Source organism: Pangasianodon hypophthalmus, chromosome 20 (genome assembly GCF_027358585.1).
Source record: "Pangasianodon hypophthalmus isolate fPanHyp1 chromosome 20, fPanHyp1.pri, whole genome shotgun sequence".
In the NCBI taxonomy this organism is placed as follows: Eukaryota; Metazoa; Chordata; class Actinopteri; order Siluriformes; family Pangasiidae; genus Pangasianodon; species Pangasianodon hypophthalmus.
The window spans coordinates 8461562-8479602 of NC_069729.1; the positions used below are offsets into that span (position 1 = coordinate 8461562).

At 36.7% G+C, this 18041-nt stretch overlaps 1 protein-coding gene across 18 annotated transcripts in view; it reads left to right on the forward strand.

Moving 5' to 3' along the window:
- The window catches only part of nfasca (neurofascin homolog (chicken) a), an 82786-nt gene that overhangs the window by 46864 nt on the left and 17881 nt on the right, over window positions 1-18041 (forward strand). For 7 of the 18 annotated variants that reach the window (XR_004580199.2, XM_053226956.1, XM_053226955.1 and 4 more), the window contains 20 exons: window positions 909-1079; window positions 1956-2009; window positions 4391-4502; window positions 4613-4797; window positions 4948-5079; window positions 5206-5349; window positions 5504-5615; window positions 5696-5862; window positions 6480-6627; window positions 6751-6881; window positions 7802-7843; window positions 9661-9762; window positions 9866-10063; window positions 10631-10701; window positions 11223-11445; window positions 11527-11642; window positions 12600-12810; window positions 12996-13118; window positions 13883-14056; window positions 14882-14920. Coding sequence is in view for 17 of the 18 variants with exons in the window: in XM_053226956.1 (XP_053082931.1) it covers window positions 909-1079; window positions 1956-2009; window positions 4391-4502; window positions 4613-4797; window positions 4948-5079; window positions 5206-5349; window positions 5504-5615; window positions 5696-5862; window positions 6480-6627; window positions 6751-6881; window positions 7802-7843; window positions 9661-9762; window positions 9866-10063; window positions 10631-10701; window positions 11223-11445; window positions 11527-11642; window positions 12600-12810; window positions 12996-13118; window positions 13883-14056; window positions 14882-14920 (2655 nt within the window). In the remaining variant the exon portion in view is untranslated. The remainder of the gene's footprint in view (window positions 1-908; window positions 1080-1955; window positions 2010-4390; window positions 4503-4612; window positions 4798-4947; window positions 5080-5205; window positions 5350-5503; window positions 5616-5695; window positions 5863-6479; window positions 6628-6750; window positions 6882-7801; window positions 7844-9660; window positions 9763-9865; window positions 10064-10630; window positions 10702-11222; window positions 11446-11526; window positions 11643-12599; window positions 12811-12995; window positions 13119-13882; window positions 14057-14881; window positions 14921-18041) is intronic. The other 11 variants (XM_053226961.1, XM_053226965.1, XM_053226968.1 and 8 more) reach the window with 9 other exon arrangements.

Consider the following 18041-nt stretch of genomic DNA (forward strand, 5'->3'; position numbering starts at 1 on the left):
TGGAAAACTGCTGAGAGGACAGAAATAAGGCCTCAGGGATATTTTAGCAGATCTGATTTAGCAGATCACTAAGTGCACATGAGCCCATATATGCATAGTTTATTATTATCAAAGTACAGTCTGTGTAATATGTGACAGTTAGCAAAGTCACATTGTTGAGTGCACATGGACTATTTAAAAAAAAAATTATTTTACTGTGGTCTGAATAATGACAGTGTGACAAGTCATTGTCATTGTCAAAATTATAAAGTTGTCTCTTTCTATTGAAGCAAATAAATACAGTACTTTCACATAATTAATTTTATGGTAATATCAGAGCTATAGTCTTCATTTATACAATATAGACACAGCAGTGGTTCTCAAAGTGGGGTCCGTGAAGCGTAGCTATAGGGTCAGTGATTTTTAATTTTTTTTTACTTTACTATACCCACCATATCAAAGTTTCTATATTTATTATTGAGCTCTTACAATTATTAGTCAGTTTGACTGGTTACTTGAATTGAGTGGATTTAATCCAAACTGCAAAATCTCAAAAACAAATAACTTATAAATAATGTCAACTTGGACCTAACATAATTTCAGGAATAAGAAACTCTGTGGCTTCAGTAAATAGCCAGAAGATTATTTTACATGCTTAAGGAATAAGTCCGATATTTGAATAGTTGGATTATGTTCATAAAATGTATATGTATACTGACAGAGGCTGTAAAAATGATTTTACATTTAAAGGGCTCGTTGGCTGCAAAAAGTTTGAGAACCTCTGATATACCTTATAAAAGGCATATCTTATTATCCAGCCACGAGACAGGCCACTGGCATATGAGTGTAGTTCAGATTAGTTTCAGAAGCTTTCAGAAGCACACAGGCTTTCATTTCAGTTAATGAATGTTCTTCTCATTTTTTCCCAGGAATGATGCCTATAGTGCAGGATGCTCGAGTGTCCATGGGCCTGAATGGAGATCTTTACTTCTCTAATGTGCTTGCTAAGGACGCTAACACTGACTACAGCTGCAATGCCCGTTTTCTCTTCACACACACCATCCAACAGAAGAATCCTTTTATCCTCAAAGTACAGACAAGTGAGTAAGGCTTGACTCAGGTTCAGCTGATAATAAATACCGAGGTAGAATGTGGCCATCTATTGATGCTGTGCCTTTACTACAGTGCATTGCTCCATGTTGTAGATTGGATGCACTGTCATATTTTAACTTTTCCCTTTCAGATTTTTTTCACATAGCTAGTAGATGAAGGAACATCTCTGAAAGGGTTTGAGATAATTGTCCATCCAAAAAGATCCATCACATAGCTATACTCTTACCAGTAAAATACTTCCTGGCTTTTAAAGTGTGTCAATACATAATTGCACTATTTGAAATATGATGAGGCTGTTTACTGCAGGGCTGAGTTGTAACATGACATGTGGGGTTTTCACTGAGGGTTATTGTGAGTTATTCAGAATTGATTCTATTGATCCAATCAGCTTTCAGCATGAGGAGTAGGACAGAAGGGGCCCAGCCCCCTCTTCCTGACAGCTGACTGATCTCTTTGTCTACCGGTTCTTTGCAGAAAGCCATTCATGGATGAGATCACTGCTCTCCTATATGGAATTCTGTGTAAATTGTTTGCACTTTTTTTTTTTTTTGCAGATTTCTTTTTCAGAGGAGATAATTCTGCTTATATGGTTAATAATTTTTTCCCCAAGTTTATTATTTATTATCTTTTTCCAATTGTGTCAATGATAAACTTGATATTTGACCTGAATCTGGTGCCCAGAATCTCAGACAGGGCTTATCAATCTATTTTGTGTAGAAAGTTTGCTAATTTTCCCTGACTTTGATAGTTACCCACTCAGTTGCTGTGATTAAAAGGAACAGAATCGGGATGAATAAATAGTTTAAAGCAATGTCAGAGCACAACAAACTTTCTGGACGTTGATGATCTAATTCTGTCCACAGAAGAACCTTATAATGACACTGTTTACTCTCCAAACGACACTTACATATACGGTGGTGAGTCATAGAAAGGCTTTCTACAGCTTCAGCTTCTCTTCTCTCTCCCTAACCAGCTCTAGCATCAGTTTCCTGTCTTCTAACAGGGCTAGTATTTATGCCTTTAATAACCATGTGCCAATATAACATTGTCATGTCACAGTAATTGCCTGACCGTCTATTTTGGCTATTATTAAAAGCATGTCATTTAGATAGGAGACATTTAGCTGCCCCTGTTCTAATTAAGCCACATTTTAGCCAAAAAATGTTATAAGTGCTGCCTATCAGCTGTTGTTTGGTCAGCTGATAAATACATATAACATGCAGTTATTGAATATGTGTTTTATTTTGGGAACTCCAAGAATCATTGTCAATGTCGCGTGGACGTGAACACTGGTAGATCAAGTTAAACAAGGTCAATTCGTAATCACAAAATGAAAACACTAGCGTGGGTCAAAACCAAACCATGAAAGCTGGAAATAAGGCACTGGATATAAGCCTCAGAATTAATGCTGAAAATACACAATAAGACTTTGCAAGGAGGAACAGAAAATACATTCCAAAAGAACAGAAGCAAACAACCAAACTAACCAAGGTGAGACACAGAACAGATGAACACATTAGGGTAATCAACCAATGACAGGGCAGGGGTGGAGACAGGACTAGAACAGAAACAAAAGCACATGGCATTCCATAAACAAAAGGAGTGAAATCCTAACAAAACAACACGAGAGGAGTACTTGTTGTACTGGGAAATGCACCACGTGCTGAGAGGGGGGATTTATAACAACATGTGATTGTTAAACAAAATAGGAGTATTATCTACTATTCCTAGACTAAGGAATCAACTGTCAAGATACACAAAATGTGGCACAGCTACAAGTCCGACTCCAACTGTAGTCCTATACGTTAACAATAAACAATGTTTCTACTCATGGAATGTCATGTAACTTTCATAAATATCCCATAATTATTACAGTTATTTCAGTCCTATAATTATAACAAAACTAATTAAAAGACGTTTCAACTAATGCTAATTAGCTGTCCAGCTTAGCTAATGTTAGTGGTTATGGTTAGTTAGCTAGCTAGTTGGCTAACTAACATTAATTAGAAAAAAAACTTGTAGTTAGTTGATTTTAGCCAAGTTAGTTAGCATGATAGTGTGATGAGGTAGCTGACATTTCTACAATGTTTAAATAATAATATCTTTAATAGAGCATGGCCAACATGAGTGCACAGAGTAGTATCAGCAAGTGTGGTTATTGAAGGAGAGTATCTTGTGAGTCTGAAATATTAATTCATTGATTTTTGAGGCTTTGGGATGGAAATAAGAGGGTTCCACACCTATGATTAGTCATGCTAAAACACTCCCCTTTCTTCTGGCAATACAGAACTTGATCTGATTCATATACGACTTCCCAAGGGGATGCAGGCGAATCGAATAGTTAAGTAACAAGCTAACGATTTCACAATAATCTTAACTTTAATGTTAGCTACAAATACAGCTGAGCTGTAGTTTGTGGCTAACATCCATCCATCCATTTTCCGTACTGCGTTTCCTACACAGGGGAGCCTGGAGCCTTTCCCAGGGGACTCGGGTCACAAGGCAAGGGACACCCCGGACGGGGTACCAATCCATTGCAGGGAACAATCGCACACACATTCACACACTACGGACAATTTGGAAATGCCAGTCAGCCTACGACGCATGTGTTTGGACTTGGCAGAACATATATTCAAATAGCCACAGAGATCCACTTATTTCAAGCCACATATTGAACAGGATCAAACATGGAAAAAATAGATATAATAATTGTAGTGGGTTTTGTGGCATGCTAATACCCGTATCACTCAAATGACTTGCGAAGGCTTCCTGTTGGTATCCACCTTAAATGGTAGGGTATATTTCAACCACTAATCATTAAAATCACCACAAACCATTCCACTACATCCATCTTTAAATTTTTTCACTGGTTTAAGTTTAGAATAATTACTTTGCAAAGTGCATTAGTACAACCAGATAAATCAACAAGCAGACTTTTACAACTAATTTTGTGTTTACGTGACTAATAAAATTAATTTTCTCTATGAAGTCTCCACTGTCTTGGAAATTTTTCCATGAATCAGATCAAGTTCTGTGTTATCAGAAGAAAGTTGTACAACATGTGTTTGTCACATTTATAGGCTATAGTCCCTGTGTCACTAACAGGCCTTGTCCTAGTTGTTACAAAATGTTACAACCTTGCTTTGTGTGTGTGTGTGTGTGTGTGTGTGTGTGCTATTCACTAAAATGCAATAGGGAGCACAGACCCCAAGACATAGAACCCTAACTCCGGTTCTTGGTCCGTTTGTCTTATCTGTGTGTATTCTGCATAGTAAATGAATCTTCTCCTGTCCCGCAGCACGTAACATTCAAGAATCAACACCTACCTTTCTCTCTCCTGTGGGAATATCCAGCACCAAGATGGTGCTCCGCGGAGAGGAGCTTCTCCTGGAATGTATAGCTGCTGGAGTGTGAGTTATTCTTAAGATAAAACACACTCAGTAGTATGAAAGGTTGCTGTTCTGGTGTTTAGGTGCAAAATGTTGCCTTTTGACACCTTTGCTTTCTGATCCACACACAGTCCAACTCCTGAAATCAAATGGTTTAAGAAAGGAGGGGATTTGCCAGAGAGAAAGGTCAAATTTGAGAACTTCCATAAGACCCTGTCTATAGTTTCTGTGTCGGACGAGGATTCTGGAGACTACATCTGCATGGCCAGTAATAAGATGGGCAGCATCCGCCACACTATCTCCGTTCAAGTTAAAGGTAAGACCCAAAGAAGATATTTGTCTAAAAATTTGGCACCTTTGAAATCTTTTTATTGTTTGATGCTTTTGATGTGTTGGTAATAAAGAGAATCAGAAAAAAAAAAGATTTTCACATGTATTTGTAAGTTTTATGTCTTACTTCCCATAGCTGCTCCTTTTTGGCTACATAAGCCATCTAACCTCGTGCTAGCACCCAATGAGAATGGCCAGCTGCAGTGTTTAGCCAGTGGAAACCCCAAACCTAGCATCCAGTGGCTTGTGAATGGAGAGCCGATAGAGAGTGAGTCTGCACGTCGATCCTTATTTTCGTAACACAGTACAACACAACACAACACTGTGCTACACAACACAACAACTGTCGCAAGACCTAATTTTTTTGTCTGTTTTTTTACATTTGAAACTTTAGGCTCACTGGAAAATCCAAGCAGGGAGGTGGTTGGTGATGCGATCATTTTCAGCTCAGTGCAAATTGGCACCAGCGCTGTATACCAGTGCAATGCCTCAAACGAACATGGCTACCTGCTGGCTAACGCATTTGTCAACATACTGGGTAAGAGATCTGTTGAAGAACTAAGTAGTGAGATGTTGAGCTGAATCCGGTGTAGCAGTAGAGGGATGACACATTTCAGTGCTCAACTAGAAATGGAAGTGAAAATACTGTAACTGAGTTATAGCAACTGATATGGCACCCCGGTTATTTACAGATATGGCACCCCGGTTATTGGGACCCAAGAACCAGCTGATTAAGGTGATCGAGAACAAACAAGCCTTTCTGGATTGCCCTTTTTTTGGCTCACCTTACCCATTTGTGCGGTGGTAAGTTCTACAGAGGTTGTATAATTGTATAAGGTTGAGATTCAGAATGCACCATGCTAAGTGTGTGAGCATTCATCTAGGTTTAAGAATGGCCAGGGTATAGTTCCGAATGGTGGGAAGTACAGCTTGCATGAAAATGGTACCCTGGAGATCAAGCGAGTTCGACCTGAAGATGAGGGAACTTACACTTTTGTGGCAAGCAACATCCTGGGCAAAGCTGAAGATCAGGTCCGTTTAGAAGTCAAAGGTGAGGAATCTAAAATAAAGTATTACAAAATTGTCCAAATCAGGTTTTAATGTCTAGACAAAGTTCTAAAAGTGTGAATTCTGTTCAAATGTTCATGCCAAGTTGAATTCTACTATTCTTTCAGCTCTAAGGAAAAAAAAACTTGTAATTGGATGCAAGATTCACAGAGTAGTATTATTCTTTTATTTAATTTTTATTATTCTTTTATTCTTTTATATTCTTTTATTTTTAATTATTAAAAAAACCTTGTAATTGAATGCAAGGCTGAGAGTAGTATTATTCTGTTTGAGTAAAACAAACAAACAATATAAATCATAACTAAAATAAATTGTTAAAAGTGGAATAAAATTTAACAATAAAACTTTACACTCTTGGCCTAATTTCTCTAAAAAATGCCTCTGATCATGTACTGAATCAAACAGATGTGAGAAAAACAAGATGATATTTTATGTGCCTCTTTCATGATTATTTCTTAATGTAAGATTAAGGCAAGATATTTTCGTTTTTTTTTTTTAAATAACCCTTTCAATGCCATTGCTATACAATCAAAAGAGGTAGGTTAAGGGTGTAACATGCTTATTAGGTGTTTAATGCTTACTTGCGTTGTTTCCTTCCAGAGCCGACGCGGATTGTCCGAGCTCCAGAGAACCTCTCCTCCAATAGAGGAAGTGTGGCTCGTTTTGATTGCAAGATTAAACACGATTCCTCACTCCCCATTACTGTCACCTGGCTCAAAAACGACAAGCTCCTGCATTTTCCTTGGCTGTACGCAATACACACTACACTCCTCATCACACTATTGTCTGCCATGCATTACCACCACACTCAGTTCATATTGATTTATCTAATGTCATTTTAAATCTAACTGAATATGTCTGCTGCACTTAGGAGCAGGTTTAAGAAGGAGGAGGACTCATTGTCCTTTAGCAACGTCCAGCCTGATGATGAGGGAACATACACTTGTACAGTTACTACAGAGTTAGACCAGGACTCTGCCTCGGCCCGGCTTACTGTTTTAGGTATATATACACACACACACATTGCATTTTATTGACATGCATACCCTCTTGGTCACACAGACACATGGGCACACCCAAACATACATACATACATGCACAGGTGACAAATTAAAGGGAAAAAAAATGGTGGCTCTCTTATGCTATAGGCATTTCCCTGGCATGGTTCGGGTTGTCCTCTGAGAGGAAATGAAAAAGTATACTTTAATTAAGATTTCCTATCCAAAACAGAGACTTATGAACTAAACCTGAGCTGCAGCGCAGCAGTACCAGATGAATGCTTGGCCAGCTTATCCATTACACTAAATCATGGCCATGTTATCTTTAGAGAAGAACACAAATGAACCAAAATGAGGACACAATCTTCTTAATTTGAGAACTTGAAATAGCAAATTGAGAGATAAAATAACACATTAGTAATTCACTTTATTGTCTTTCCTTTGATTTGTCACCTGTCTGTACATATGCACATACACTCTTACACACACACTGGATGAAAGCAGAGATACAGAATTAAAGCAGGGTTTGGCTTGTTTCAATGTTAACTCTAATTGCTGGCAATTTTAACACATTACTTGGGACATTGTCATGTATAGGTAACTAAAATATTCCAATATTTATTAACTAGCTGTGTTTAACTAATAGTTTTTCTGAATATTTATTTTCCTTTAGTTAAATCATGTTGGTGATCTGTAGATGACATTGTAATTCCATAGAATGCATGTCTGCAGTGCTTCTTTTTTTTTTTTTAATCTTAGCTGGTACTTGATATGTCTCTGTAGTATTTATAGTATTTTTGGTATTTATAGTATTTATAGTATTTTCTGTTTTCTAAGCTCAGTAGCATAGACACTGTATATAAATGTTTACTTGCTTTACTAATAGATCCACTAACCCATAACATTTCACCTTTGACCTCACAGAGGATGAATCCCTAGCTCCCTCAAAACCTAGTGCCTTAGCAGGTAACAATTCTTCTCCTTCTGCTCCCCTAAAGGCTTTTTGTGGTTGACTTATTTTTGCTTATTTATTTTTGAAATCTACTGACTGTATGATTGATAGATTTACTTTTCTCACTGTGCTATATTCTTTTTTATATAAAAAAAACTCTATATTCAGTTTTTTAAAATGCACTATACATTTCTAAAGCGGATTATTACATTTAAATTTTTTTTTTATAAAATGAGGTGTACAGTAAAAATGATTTCCACTGCTGATTCCTTTAGTCCCAAAAAATCAATTCCAGTCACTAAATTTCCTCCTATTTGCACAATATGCAAAAAAAAACAACCTACTTTTGAATACTATTAGTAGTATTTTTGGCTTATTCACAAAAATTGCTATCCGGATACTCGGGAGAGCCTGAACGTCAGTAATATTTTTAAACAATACCAATAGATCCTTCCTTGGCAGAGCTTGATTTACTCAAATAGCTTTAAATTATGATTGGTTTGATGGATTTACAAACCATCTATTCTTGAAAGCTCATGTTCAGATGATGTCTGCTATGTTTGGGACATGCTGATCAATGTAGGCAGTATAACATTCACATAAATCTTTCTTAGGAACTGTCCAATAGTGCTGAAATGTGTTCCACTATTCCTCTTTTGCTAATCTTTAACTGAATGTAAGTGAATTCTAATGATAACTAGAATACATTAAAACATGGCAGTCATCACCTAATCTGTTTCAGTAAGCATTTGACAGGGTTAAATACATCATCAAAAAAACATCAGCAACGTGTTCATCTATGGTCTTTTTTTATGTTTTAAATGTAACTTGCCACTTGGCCACTTAGGATGTTACTTCCAAAGGGGGCTAAAACCCTGCAGATTGTCACTTGCTGCTAAATAAAATGATATATACAGTACATAGTCAGGTACATACTTTTGGACACTGACAAAATTATTGTTGTTTTAGCTGTCTACCACAGTATACAGGAGTTGAAATGAAATAATGATCTCAAAATACAGACTTTTTACTTTAGTTTGAGGCTATTTACATCCAAATCGGGTGAAAGTTTAAGGTTAACGTTTAAAGTTTTATTGGTGGTCAACCACTTTTTAAGTCACCAAAAGTAATTAGACAATTGGCTCAGCTGTTCCATGGTCAGCTGTGTGTTATTCCTTCATTATTTGTCTTACAAGTAAGCAGATAAAGGCTAGAGTTGCTTTCAGGTGTAGCATTAGCATTTGGAGTCTGTTGCTGTTATATGAACAGAATCTATGGACCTATTCGTATATTACAAATTCCATCAGTTGCTGTGACCAGCCACTTTTGCTAGTTTTTCTTTTTAAATTTAGTAGCCTGTAGCAATGTATTTCTGCAAGAACACTGTGCATGTATGAGTGTGTGCAAATATATTACAAGCATGATAAATTTTACTGCATTTTTTTTCTAGAGCATTGAAAATTTTAGCTTTCAGTTATTATTTGATGTGGTATTTTTACATTTTGCACATTTTGCCTAGCAAACTTTCTGTCTGTCTAAATCTATCCTTCTATGAGATAACCCAGAAAATGTGCATGTGCAAGGAGACCCTTTGTAGCACTGATTTATTTATTTTTTTATGACCAACATAGGTTATCAAATGCATCAAAGTGGCTGGTGAATTTCCTGCTACTGGCAAATTGTGTTAACTTTTGGCAGATGAATAGGTGTTAATTTCAAGCTCTGCCTATAATAATTCAGATACCGACTTTATTAACCGTACCCTTTGGAAAGACGACATAGAAACTAAAATGTGATGATTTTGCTCACATTTGTCCTGTGTTTCCTCCAGATCGTCCTGATCCTCCTCAGGACCTGGAGCTGTCTGATCTTTCAGCACGCTCCGTCCGGCTCACCTGGATCCCCGGCAATGACAACAACAGTCCTATTACACGTACGATTCCATCATTACTCCTGACATACAAATACAGAAATATATCATGTGAATATTCAGATATTGCTTGAATATCTAACAATCTAAGACCCCATCTTTGCAGAATTCCTTGTTCAGTATGAAGAGAACCGGTGGAGACCAGGCGAATGGCAAAATCTGTCCAGTTACGCAGGTGATCAGAACTCTGTGAACCTGAATCTGTCTCCGTTTGTGAACTACCAGTTCAGAGTGATCGCAATCAACAGTGTGGGTCAGAGCCGACCGAGCCGGCCATCAGCCCGCTACCAGACCAGCGGAGCACGTAAGTAACTGAGAGCCAAGGGGAAACTATTTTTAAAAGAGAAAATGTTACTGTTCCTGTTCCACTGCTCTTAGAAACATGACTGCAACATCACATTTATTCAGCAATATGTTTGTCAAACACAGTATAGTTAAGAGGCTGACCTTCATATTTCCAACAATATTTACAGATGCACAAAACGCCTTCGCATACTTGTTGAGGTTAGGTGTGTGCAGGCATTGATAGAGCAGGTAATAGATGAAGGTCATGTGATGAGGACTAAAATCATTTTGAACACATTTATTTGAACCCCTTAAATTCCCAGGAGCTATTGGTGAATCCAGGTTTATATTGCTCACTGTTGTTAAAATAAGTTATCTTATTTATCGAATTTATCATAGTTAGTAAATTATGTGGGACTTAAAATAAAATAAGGTGAGACTTTTTGGGGGTTGAAATGACCTAAAATGCAATCTCTAATACAATTATGTAGTGAATAATTTTGAAAATTTTGTTTATAGAAATTGCACAAAGTTTTCTGTTGGTAAACTATTAGTAGGATGCTAATGTGTAGCTTTCTGTTTTTAGCTCCTTATGTTTATCCCAGTGGCCTTAAAGGGTGGGGTACCAAGAAAACCAACATGGAGATCACTTGGCAGGTAATTACTGTTGTAATCTCTTTCTAGTTTAACCTTCATCTTCTGTTTATCCCATTAAAACACCATCTATTTTGATTTTTATAGCATTACAACTGGAGAACGGTTATCTTTTATTCAATATATTTTATGTTCCTCTGTATCTCACAGTCATTAACAACAGAAACATTGTTAATGGAAACACAAACACACAAAATCCCATTCTTGGGATACGTTTATAGTAGTTTTGTGTACATTTATTCCTTTGGCACCAGCGTTTGTCTAAAATGACTGAGAAGTGAAACAGAATACAATTCAAGTATCTAGTTGTTTGAGTAGCTGTCCTTCGTCAGCTGTGCAAACAAAGTGTTTCTAAAGCTGTAGGAGGTGAAACCAGTGGACTTTTGTCTGAAACATCTTGTTTCTCCAGAAACTTTGTGTATGTCACTTCACTTTTATAATACCTATATAAAATATGTAACTAGGCTTAGTTATTTCCTGCAGTGACTCTTTCTTTAAACTAATATATGAATCTGTGATCACAGCCCCTACTTGATAACCAAAGGAATGGTCCTGATCTACGTTATGTGGTCTCCTGGAGGAGGAAGGACTTGGAGGAGGAATGGAATAACATCACCACTACCAATACGAAGCATGTGGTTGTTGATACAGATACTTATGTCCCCTATGAGATCAAGATCCAGGCAGTCAACGACTTTGGTCCAGGCCCTGAGTCAAACATAGTGATTGGCTACTCAGGGGAGGACAGTAAGTACCTGCATTTGAATTATGTTAACCTCTATGTGCTTGGTATTCCACATGCTTCAATATTTTGCACTTTACTTTCAGGGCCTGTGGAGGCACCTGGAGAGCTCAGGGTATCAAAGTTAAACAGCAATAAAGTGAATATAAACTGGATCCCTGTTGAGGCGAAATCCATTAATGGAGAGTTTAAAGAGTACAGGGTGAGTTCTTACCTGCCTTACTGTCATCCATGAAGTGGATATGACCTCAATGTCCATCATTGCACTGAACCTAAAAGAAAGAGTGTCCAGCACTGCTACTTTATTATCTGTCACATCAGCGTTAGAGATGTAACAGATACGATATTCAGCAGATATGTCTGGATAACATACCAGAGTGAAAAAGCAAACCCAGTTCAATTATGTAATAAGCTAACATGCTAAAGGTGTACAGAGATTTTATTTATGCTTTACTGTGAATGTTTTTCATGGACACATACATATTGTTTACATATTGATTTTATTGCATTTGTCATGAATAAGTATTAGAATGGAATGGAATTACATTTTTTCTCTAATATTGCAAACATTTGCATTGTGATATTTATGTTTTTTTTGTTTTTTTAATATTATGGTGCGCGCTATGTATTTCTTCCTGTAGGGTAGTATGGGTATGGTAATTTTAAGTGAAGAGCTTCAGCAAAAAAATCACTTATTAAAAAAAGAAATAAAATTGTGATCTTTTAGCATGAGCTTGTTTACATTATAAATTTAAACTTATAAATTTAGATACATCTAAATAATATATATTTAACAGTATAACAAACTTTACATAAAAATTCTAAGGCCTAGTACTTAAAAAATGATTGGATCAGTATCATCAACTAGTATGCAAAGCTAAATTAATTAATTAATTAATTAATTAATTAATTAATTAATTTATGGTGTCAGGAAAGAAAAAGTTGTATTGTTCCACCTCTAAGTATGTGAACTATAGTTTGACTATAGTTTGGCTCAGGGCCTACTGCACCTGTTTGAGATGGATTAATGTCCGATGAGTGCATTTAATGTGGCACTGTGTACAATCAATTGTGTCTATGGTATGTTCGCTACCAATACATGTCTATATAAGTAAAGAGGCCTATAATCTTTATTCATTTATCTTGTCCACTCTTTTAGCTATATTACTGGAGGGAGGCCAGCTTGGTGAAAGACTTGAAGGTGAATAAGGACAAGAAAACAAAAGGTTTCTTCAGCGATGTGTCTCAGAACAGTGGCGTCCTTATGGACCTCGTCCCTTACAGCAAATACAAGATGTACATGGTGGTGGCCAACAACAAATTTGAGGGACCACACAGCAACACTGTGGAGTTTCAGACCAAGGAAGGCTGTAAGACATTACCTGATACTTACTTTCCTTTTGTTTTTATTTTTATTTCTTTTTAAAATGAAAGGACTGATTTACCAATTGACTAAAACAGCAGTAATGTCTAAAACAGCAGTAATGTCTGTTATTATCTTGAATCCTAAATTTTTACAAATGAATAATGAACTCTTTTTCTGACTGCTCAATAGTGCCAGGGGCTCCTAAGTTCTTCAGGATTGTCCAGAGGGACAGCAGCACCATTCGTCTAGAGTGGAATAAGCCTCTAGAGCCGAATGGCATTCTGATCGGATACACACTCCAATACAAGACAGGTTAGCTCTAATCTTCTAACCTCTAAACGTCTAGTCTGAAAAGTCAGTGTGATCCAGAAAATGTTTATATTATTGACGGCTCCAGTATATGGCAAGTATAAGAATCAGAACGTCTTTTAGTTCAAGTCCTACTATAAATTTATATTCATGTTAAATTGTTTTAATTGTTTCTCTAATCTAATCAAATCTAATATATACAGCTAATTGCTAAAATGAAATAAATAAATAAATAATTTGCCACAATCTTCAAAACTCAGTTTATTCAGTGTTTGATGGTGTTTTTGTTTAATGGTGTATTTAATGTGTATCTAATAAAATATAGCCTAATTATTACTGCAGTTAAGTGTAAATAAGTAATTGTCTTTATTAGTGAGCTCAAAAGTTTGTACCACTGTTGACAAGCTCTAGTTATTTTATTTGATGTCATCTCAAGAAAGTGTCTAATGACTCAAAATCATCCACACATTTACTTGAATATGTTATTAAGGACATAAAAAGTTCAAGTAAGTTCGAACTCTCAAGCAGTCAAGCTATCCCAAGATCTAAAACACAAAAGATCTACCTTTCACAGACATAACTATAAAAATAACAAAAAAATAACTTAATTGTCACATTATAAGTCTTGGCGGTTTCTTAATTTACAAGTAAGGATGTGAGAAGTAAGGAAATTTTGCTGCTCTAAACTAAAAATAATTCAGACTTGACAGTTAACATGGCTACACCAATTATGTCAAAATTGTCAAATCGCTTTTTGTATTTTCAAGTGAATGGGACACAGGAGGGCAATCTACAGATCCTGAGCTTCTTCCCTAATGAGACAGAGTACACCATGCGCTTACCTGACCGCTTCACCCGCTACAAGTTCTACCTGTCTGCTCGGACGCAGGTCGGCTCTGGTGAGGTCTATGCTGAGGAATCGCCTCACTTTGCCAATGAAGGTGAGCTGTCACACATACAGCATATGCCGCTTACTACATGCTGTGAGTGTGGACTGACAAATCCTTGTTATCAGTGGCAACTTGGGAATATTGGGTTATTTCTCAGGGGTTAGTGGGAGCTTCAAGAAAGAGCAGCATGCACACGAATCAAGTTACAAATTGTTGTGTAATCACAAGTTAATACAGTTTGTAATATGCTTACTACTTTACACTTGTAGAACTTGCTTGATTTTTGACAGTTTGACAAAAAAGTGAGAAAAAAAGTAAATCCATGTTCCTACACTCCTTTCTACATTCTAAGAAACTAATCCTACTATGAAACTATATTAAATTTCAGTACTGGAGCACAGACTCACTGTCACAGACTCACATTCATAAGAGTGAGTGCATCGGCCTGTGTAAATAGAGAATTAGGCGAGAGAGAGGAAAGTGTGTAAGAGATCTCTCTCGAGGCAGCTTCGCTCTCGTTTTCACTGAACAGAAGCTTGTTTTGTAATGCTAAAACAGTATGAAGAATGCCTTCCACTGAAAGCTGACGTCACCTAGGTCTGCTCAGGTCAATCACCATTGTTGACTGTAGTTAGGATCAGTGAATGGATGGCTGCTGAGAGCACAATCACCCAGCATTCTTCTCTGTGGTTCTGTCTGTCATTTTCCTGTCTTCCTGTCTTCTTTGTGAGAATCCTCTCTGTCTCTCTCTCTCTCTCTTTTTCTATCCTTTCTTTTTCATGCTGCTTGCCTCTTGACTTCTGTGTTTTCTCAGTATGCTCTGACCTGTCCCCTTCCTCCTTCCTCTCTTGTCTGTCTCTCCCTCGGTATGAAAAGAAGACTTTGTGACTTCAGGTACTGACCCTACAGGTGTAGGTAATGAGGAATGGCCTGTCCATTTGCCTTTCTGTCTTTCTGCTTGTCTTCCTGTTTTCCCTTCTTGCACAGTGCAGTTGTAACCAGATAAAGAAAATTCTGACCTATATTACAAATTTTGCTTGCTTTATTCACAGTACATCAACACCACTATGGCTGTACAATCACAGCATTCTTTGGGCTGTATATAGAGCTGATAATACTGACGTTCAAAAATACACCAGTAAAAACAAGGGGAAAGTTCAGACATCTGCTATACAGGTTTTTCTAAAATACATGTATTCTTTGATTGCGTCAACGCCATTCTCTTTAAAACAAGCAATTGCTTTTAAGCTGTAAAAAATCCAGACCAATAAAGAATACATTTTTAATATCTTGTCAATTGCAGCAATATGTAGCATGAAAGAGATTAATTAAAAAAAATAATAATTAATTGAATATTTAATAAAATAACCAGTTTAAATACATACAGATAATATACAAATGAGAATTAGGGAAGAACATCAAATTGTTGCCTAATATATAAATAATATATCTTAATAATAATGGAGAAGACACCAGACAAGGAACGCTTAGTGTTTCACATGATGAACCTGCAGAGATATCAAATGAGCATGCAGTGCTGTTTGGTACCAGCAATGCTAGAGAGCATGAAGCTGGTGTGAGCTATAGCAGAAGTGTGATTATAAGAATTTTTTTCATAATTATTATTTTGATTCAATATTATTTGTATAGCACTTTTAACAATGGACATTGTCAAAAGCTGCTTTTCAGAACTCCAGGTATAGATTCAGATCTCAGAGGCGACACCAGGCAAGGAAAAACTCCCTGAGATTGCATAAAGAACAAACCTTGAGGTTGAGTTTGACTTTCAAGTTGAAATATTGTAGTTACAACATATTGTCAGGCAGTGGTGCTGTGTACTTAAGTTTAACATAATGGATAGTAGTGAATAACTGAGATACTCATCTTTTTTAGGCCCAAACCAAATATAGATAATTCTGAGATGTATGCTGTTTCAGTATTAATTCAGTCTTTAACTCAACTCTAAATACAGTCCTTTTTGCTTAAATCATTAAAGACTTGGGTGATATGAAAAATGCTGATGATTTACACAGTGACGTGTACATGTTGGTGTGGCACAGTGGTCCACATTAACATGTTCACTTTAATGAAGTGGTCTTAACTGCACTGGCTACTATGATGGCTATCTTTCAGTTTGTGTGTCCACCCTTATTTTTCTGTCCATATCACTATGTGCTTTCAGGGATGGGAAACATTCACTGCACAGCTGTTACCACTTACTGACACTATACTTGTTTAGATAAATGGTGTTATGTTCATTAGTGCAGCTGTTTTCTTTAGGATGTAGCCTATATATGTGTATAGGTTCTAGATTTGTTATCAGGTAACTAAGAGTTTTCTTTTACTTCTTACTTTTAATTTCTTATCAGTTGACCCCTGATCCCTGAGAGCACCGTTATCATGGAGTCCCTTACTGTCACATGTCTCATGTGGCCTATCCCAGCATGCTCTTCTCATTTCACACTTAAGCATGCAGGAAACTGATGGCTTCATGAATGAGTGGTCCTTATAAGGGTTTTACATTGTGACATGACTGTCTGAGAAACAGAGAGCTGTTGGGTATTTCTGCTGAGCTAAGTGTCTCCAGCAATGTTATACAACCACAAATACCACGTAGGAGTATTCAAGGTTTAATGCTGTTTTGAAAGACTCAAATCTTACTCATTCAGAACATTGCTTTGCTTCAAAGGCCTTGAAGATCATCAACTTAATATCTGAGCATGCGTCCTACAACTTCCTTTAAGTAAGAAGTTTAGGAATCATTCATTCACTGCTTAATCCATGTACCATCAATGCTTGTGCTTTTGCCACTATGTTTTGATTTCATTTTGATCTATTCTGTTGTAGTTAGCTCTATGTTTTGTTACTCCAGGGTATCTTACAGGTAAGAATGCACTGAGCTGCTTGCTGACTGGCCATTGGGAATGCACAGCCCACATCCACTGTATTTTTTTTTAGAAAGCATAATGATTTGGTAAATAGTACTGAGCTCAGAGGGACATCCTCTGATAGGTATAACCTTGGTGTTTATGCAGTTTCGTATCCTGCTGGCTGTTCTTAACCATCATACACATTTCACATTTTGCCTGCTGATCGGCTCTAATGAGATGTCAGAATTGTTGAGCTTTGCTTTAACGCTTATTCTCTGTGGCTGCGTTTGCATGGATTAATACAGGGAAAGGTGTGCTTCTGTGATGTTGCATTGTTTTGAAGGATTTCACTAGGTGAAGATGTGAAAGAGTAAGGCTGTCTCTTCTCTTTTCAATCATGTGTTATTTACTATATTTTCATTAATTTTGTTAATATCGGGTACAGAGATGCTTAGCCCCCTTCTGCAATACGGTTGCAATATGGTACAGTTTATGGTGGTGGACATGTTTTGCATGATGGATTTCCCACAACTATATTATCCAATGAGGAAACCACTTGGTGGCAGTGTTGCATCAGTTCATGTGATTCTCAAACAACTGAAATGAAGTTCCCCTTGAGTCTGCCACACCCCATATCTGATGGTGCTTTTCTTTGAGAAGACACTCATGCCACGCTAACTTTAGGAACATTTGTCTCTTAGATCACTTTCAGTTACAGGCCTGTAGGGACCCCCTACTCTCCTTTATGAAAAAAAATGCAATATTACTGTCTAATATGTTGACCAGTATTTCCATCATGAATTCTTTGGTATTGGTAATGATCAGAAAAAGATTCAAATGCACTAACAGTATACTAAAATGAATTATATTAAGTACAGTACACTATATTAATTGATGTATATGTCATATAAATATAATTTACAACTGATTAAAACATAGGTAGGACGTTGTATACTGCTTGTTTACTGTATGTATCAAAGCATATGATCATGCATATGCTAGAATAAATGAAAAAAAAAATGGTGTATATGTAGATGGTAGTGTGTGTGGCACTGGTATAAGTGAAGGTTGCTGGTCTACAGTCTTCACTGTTTAAAATTGAGACATTTCTGTATTCTTCTATCTGAAGCTTTGTAACATGTAGTGAAGTGGAAATCCAATATATT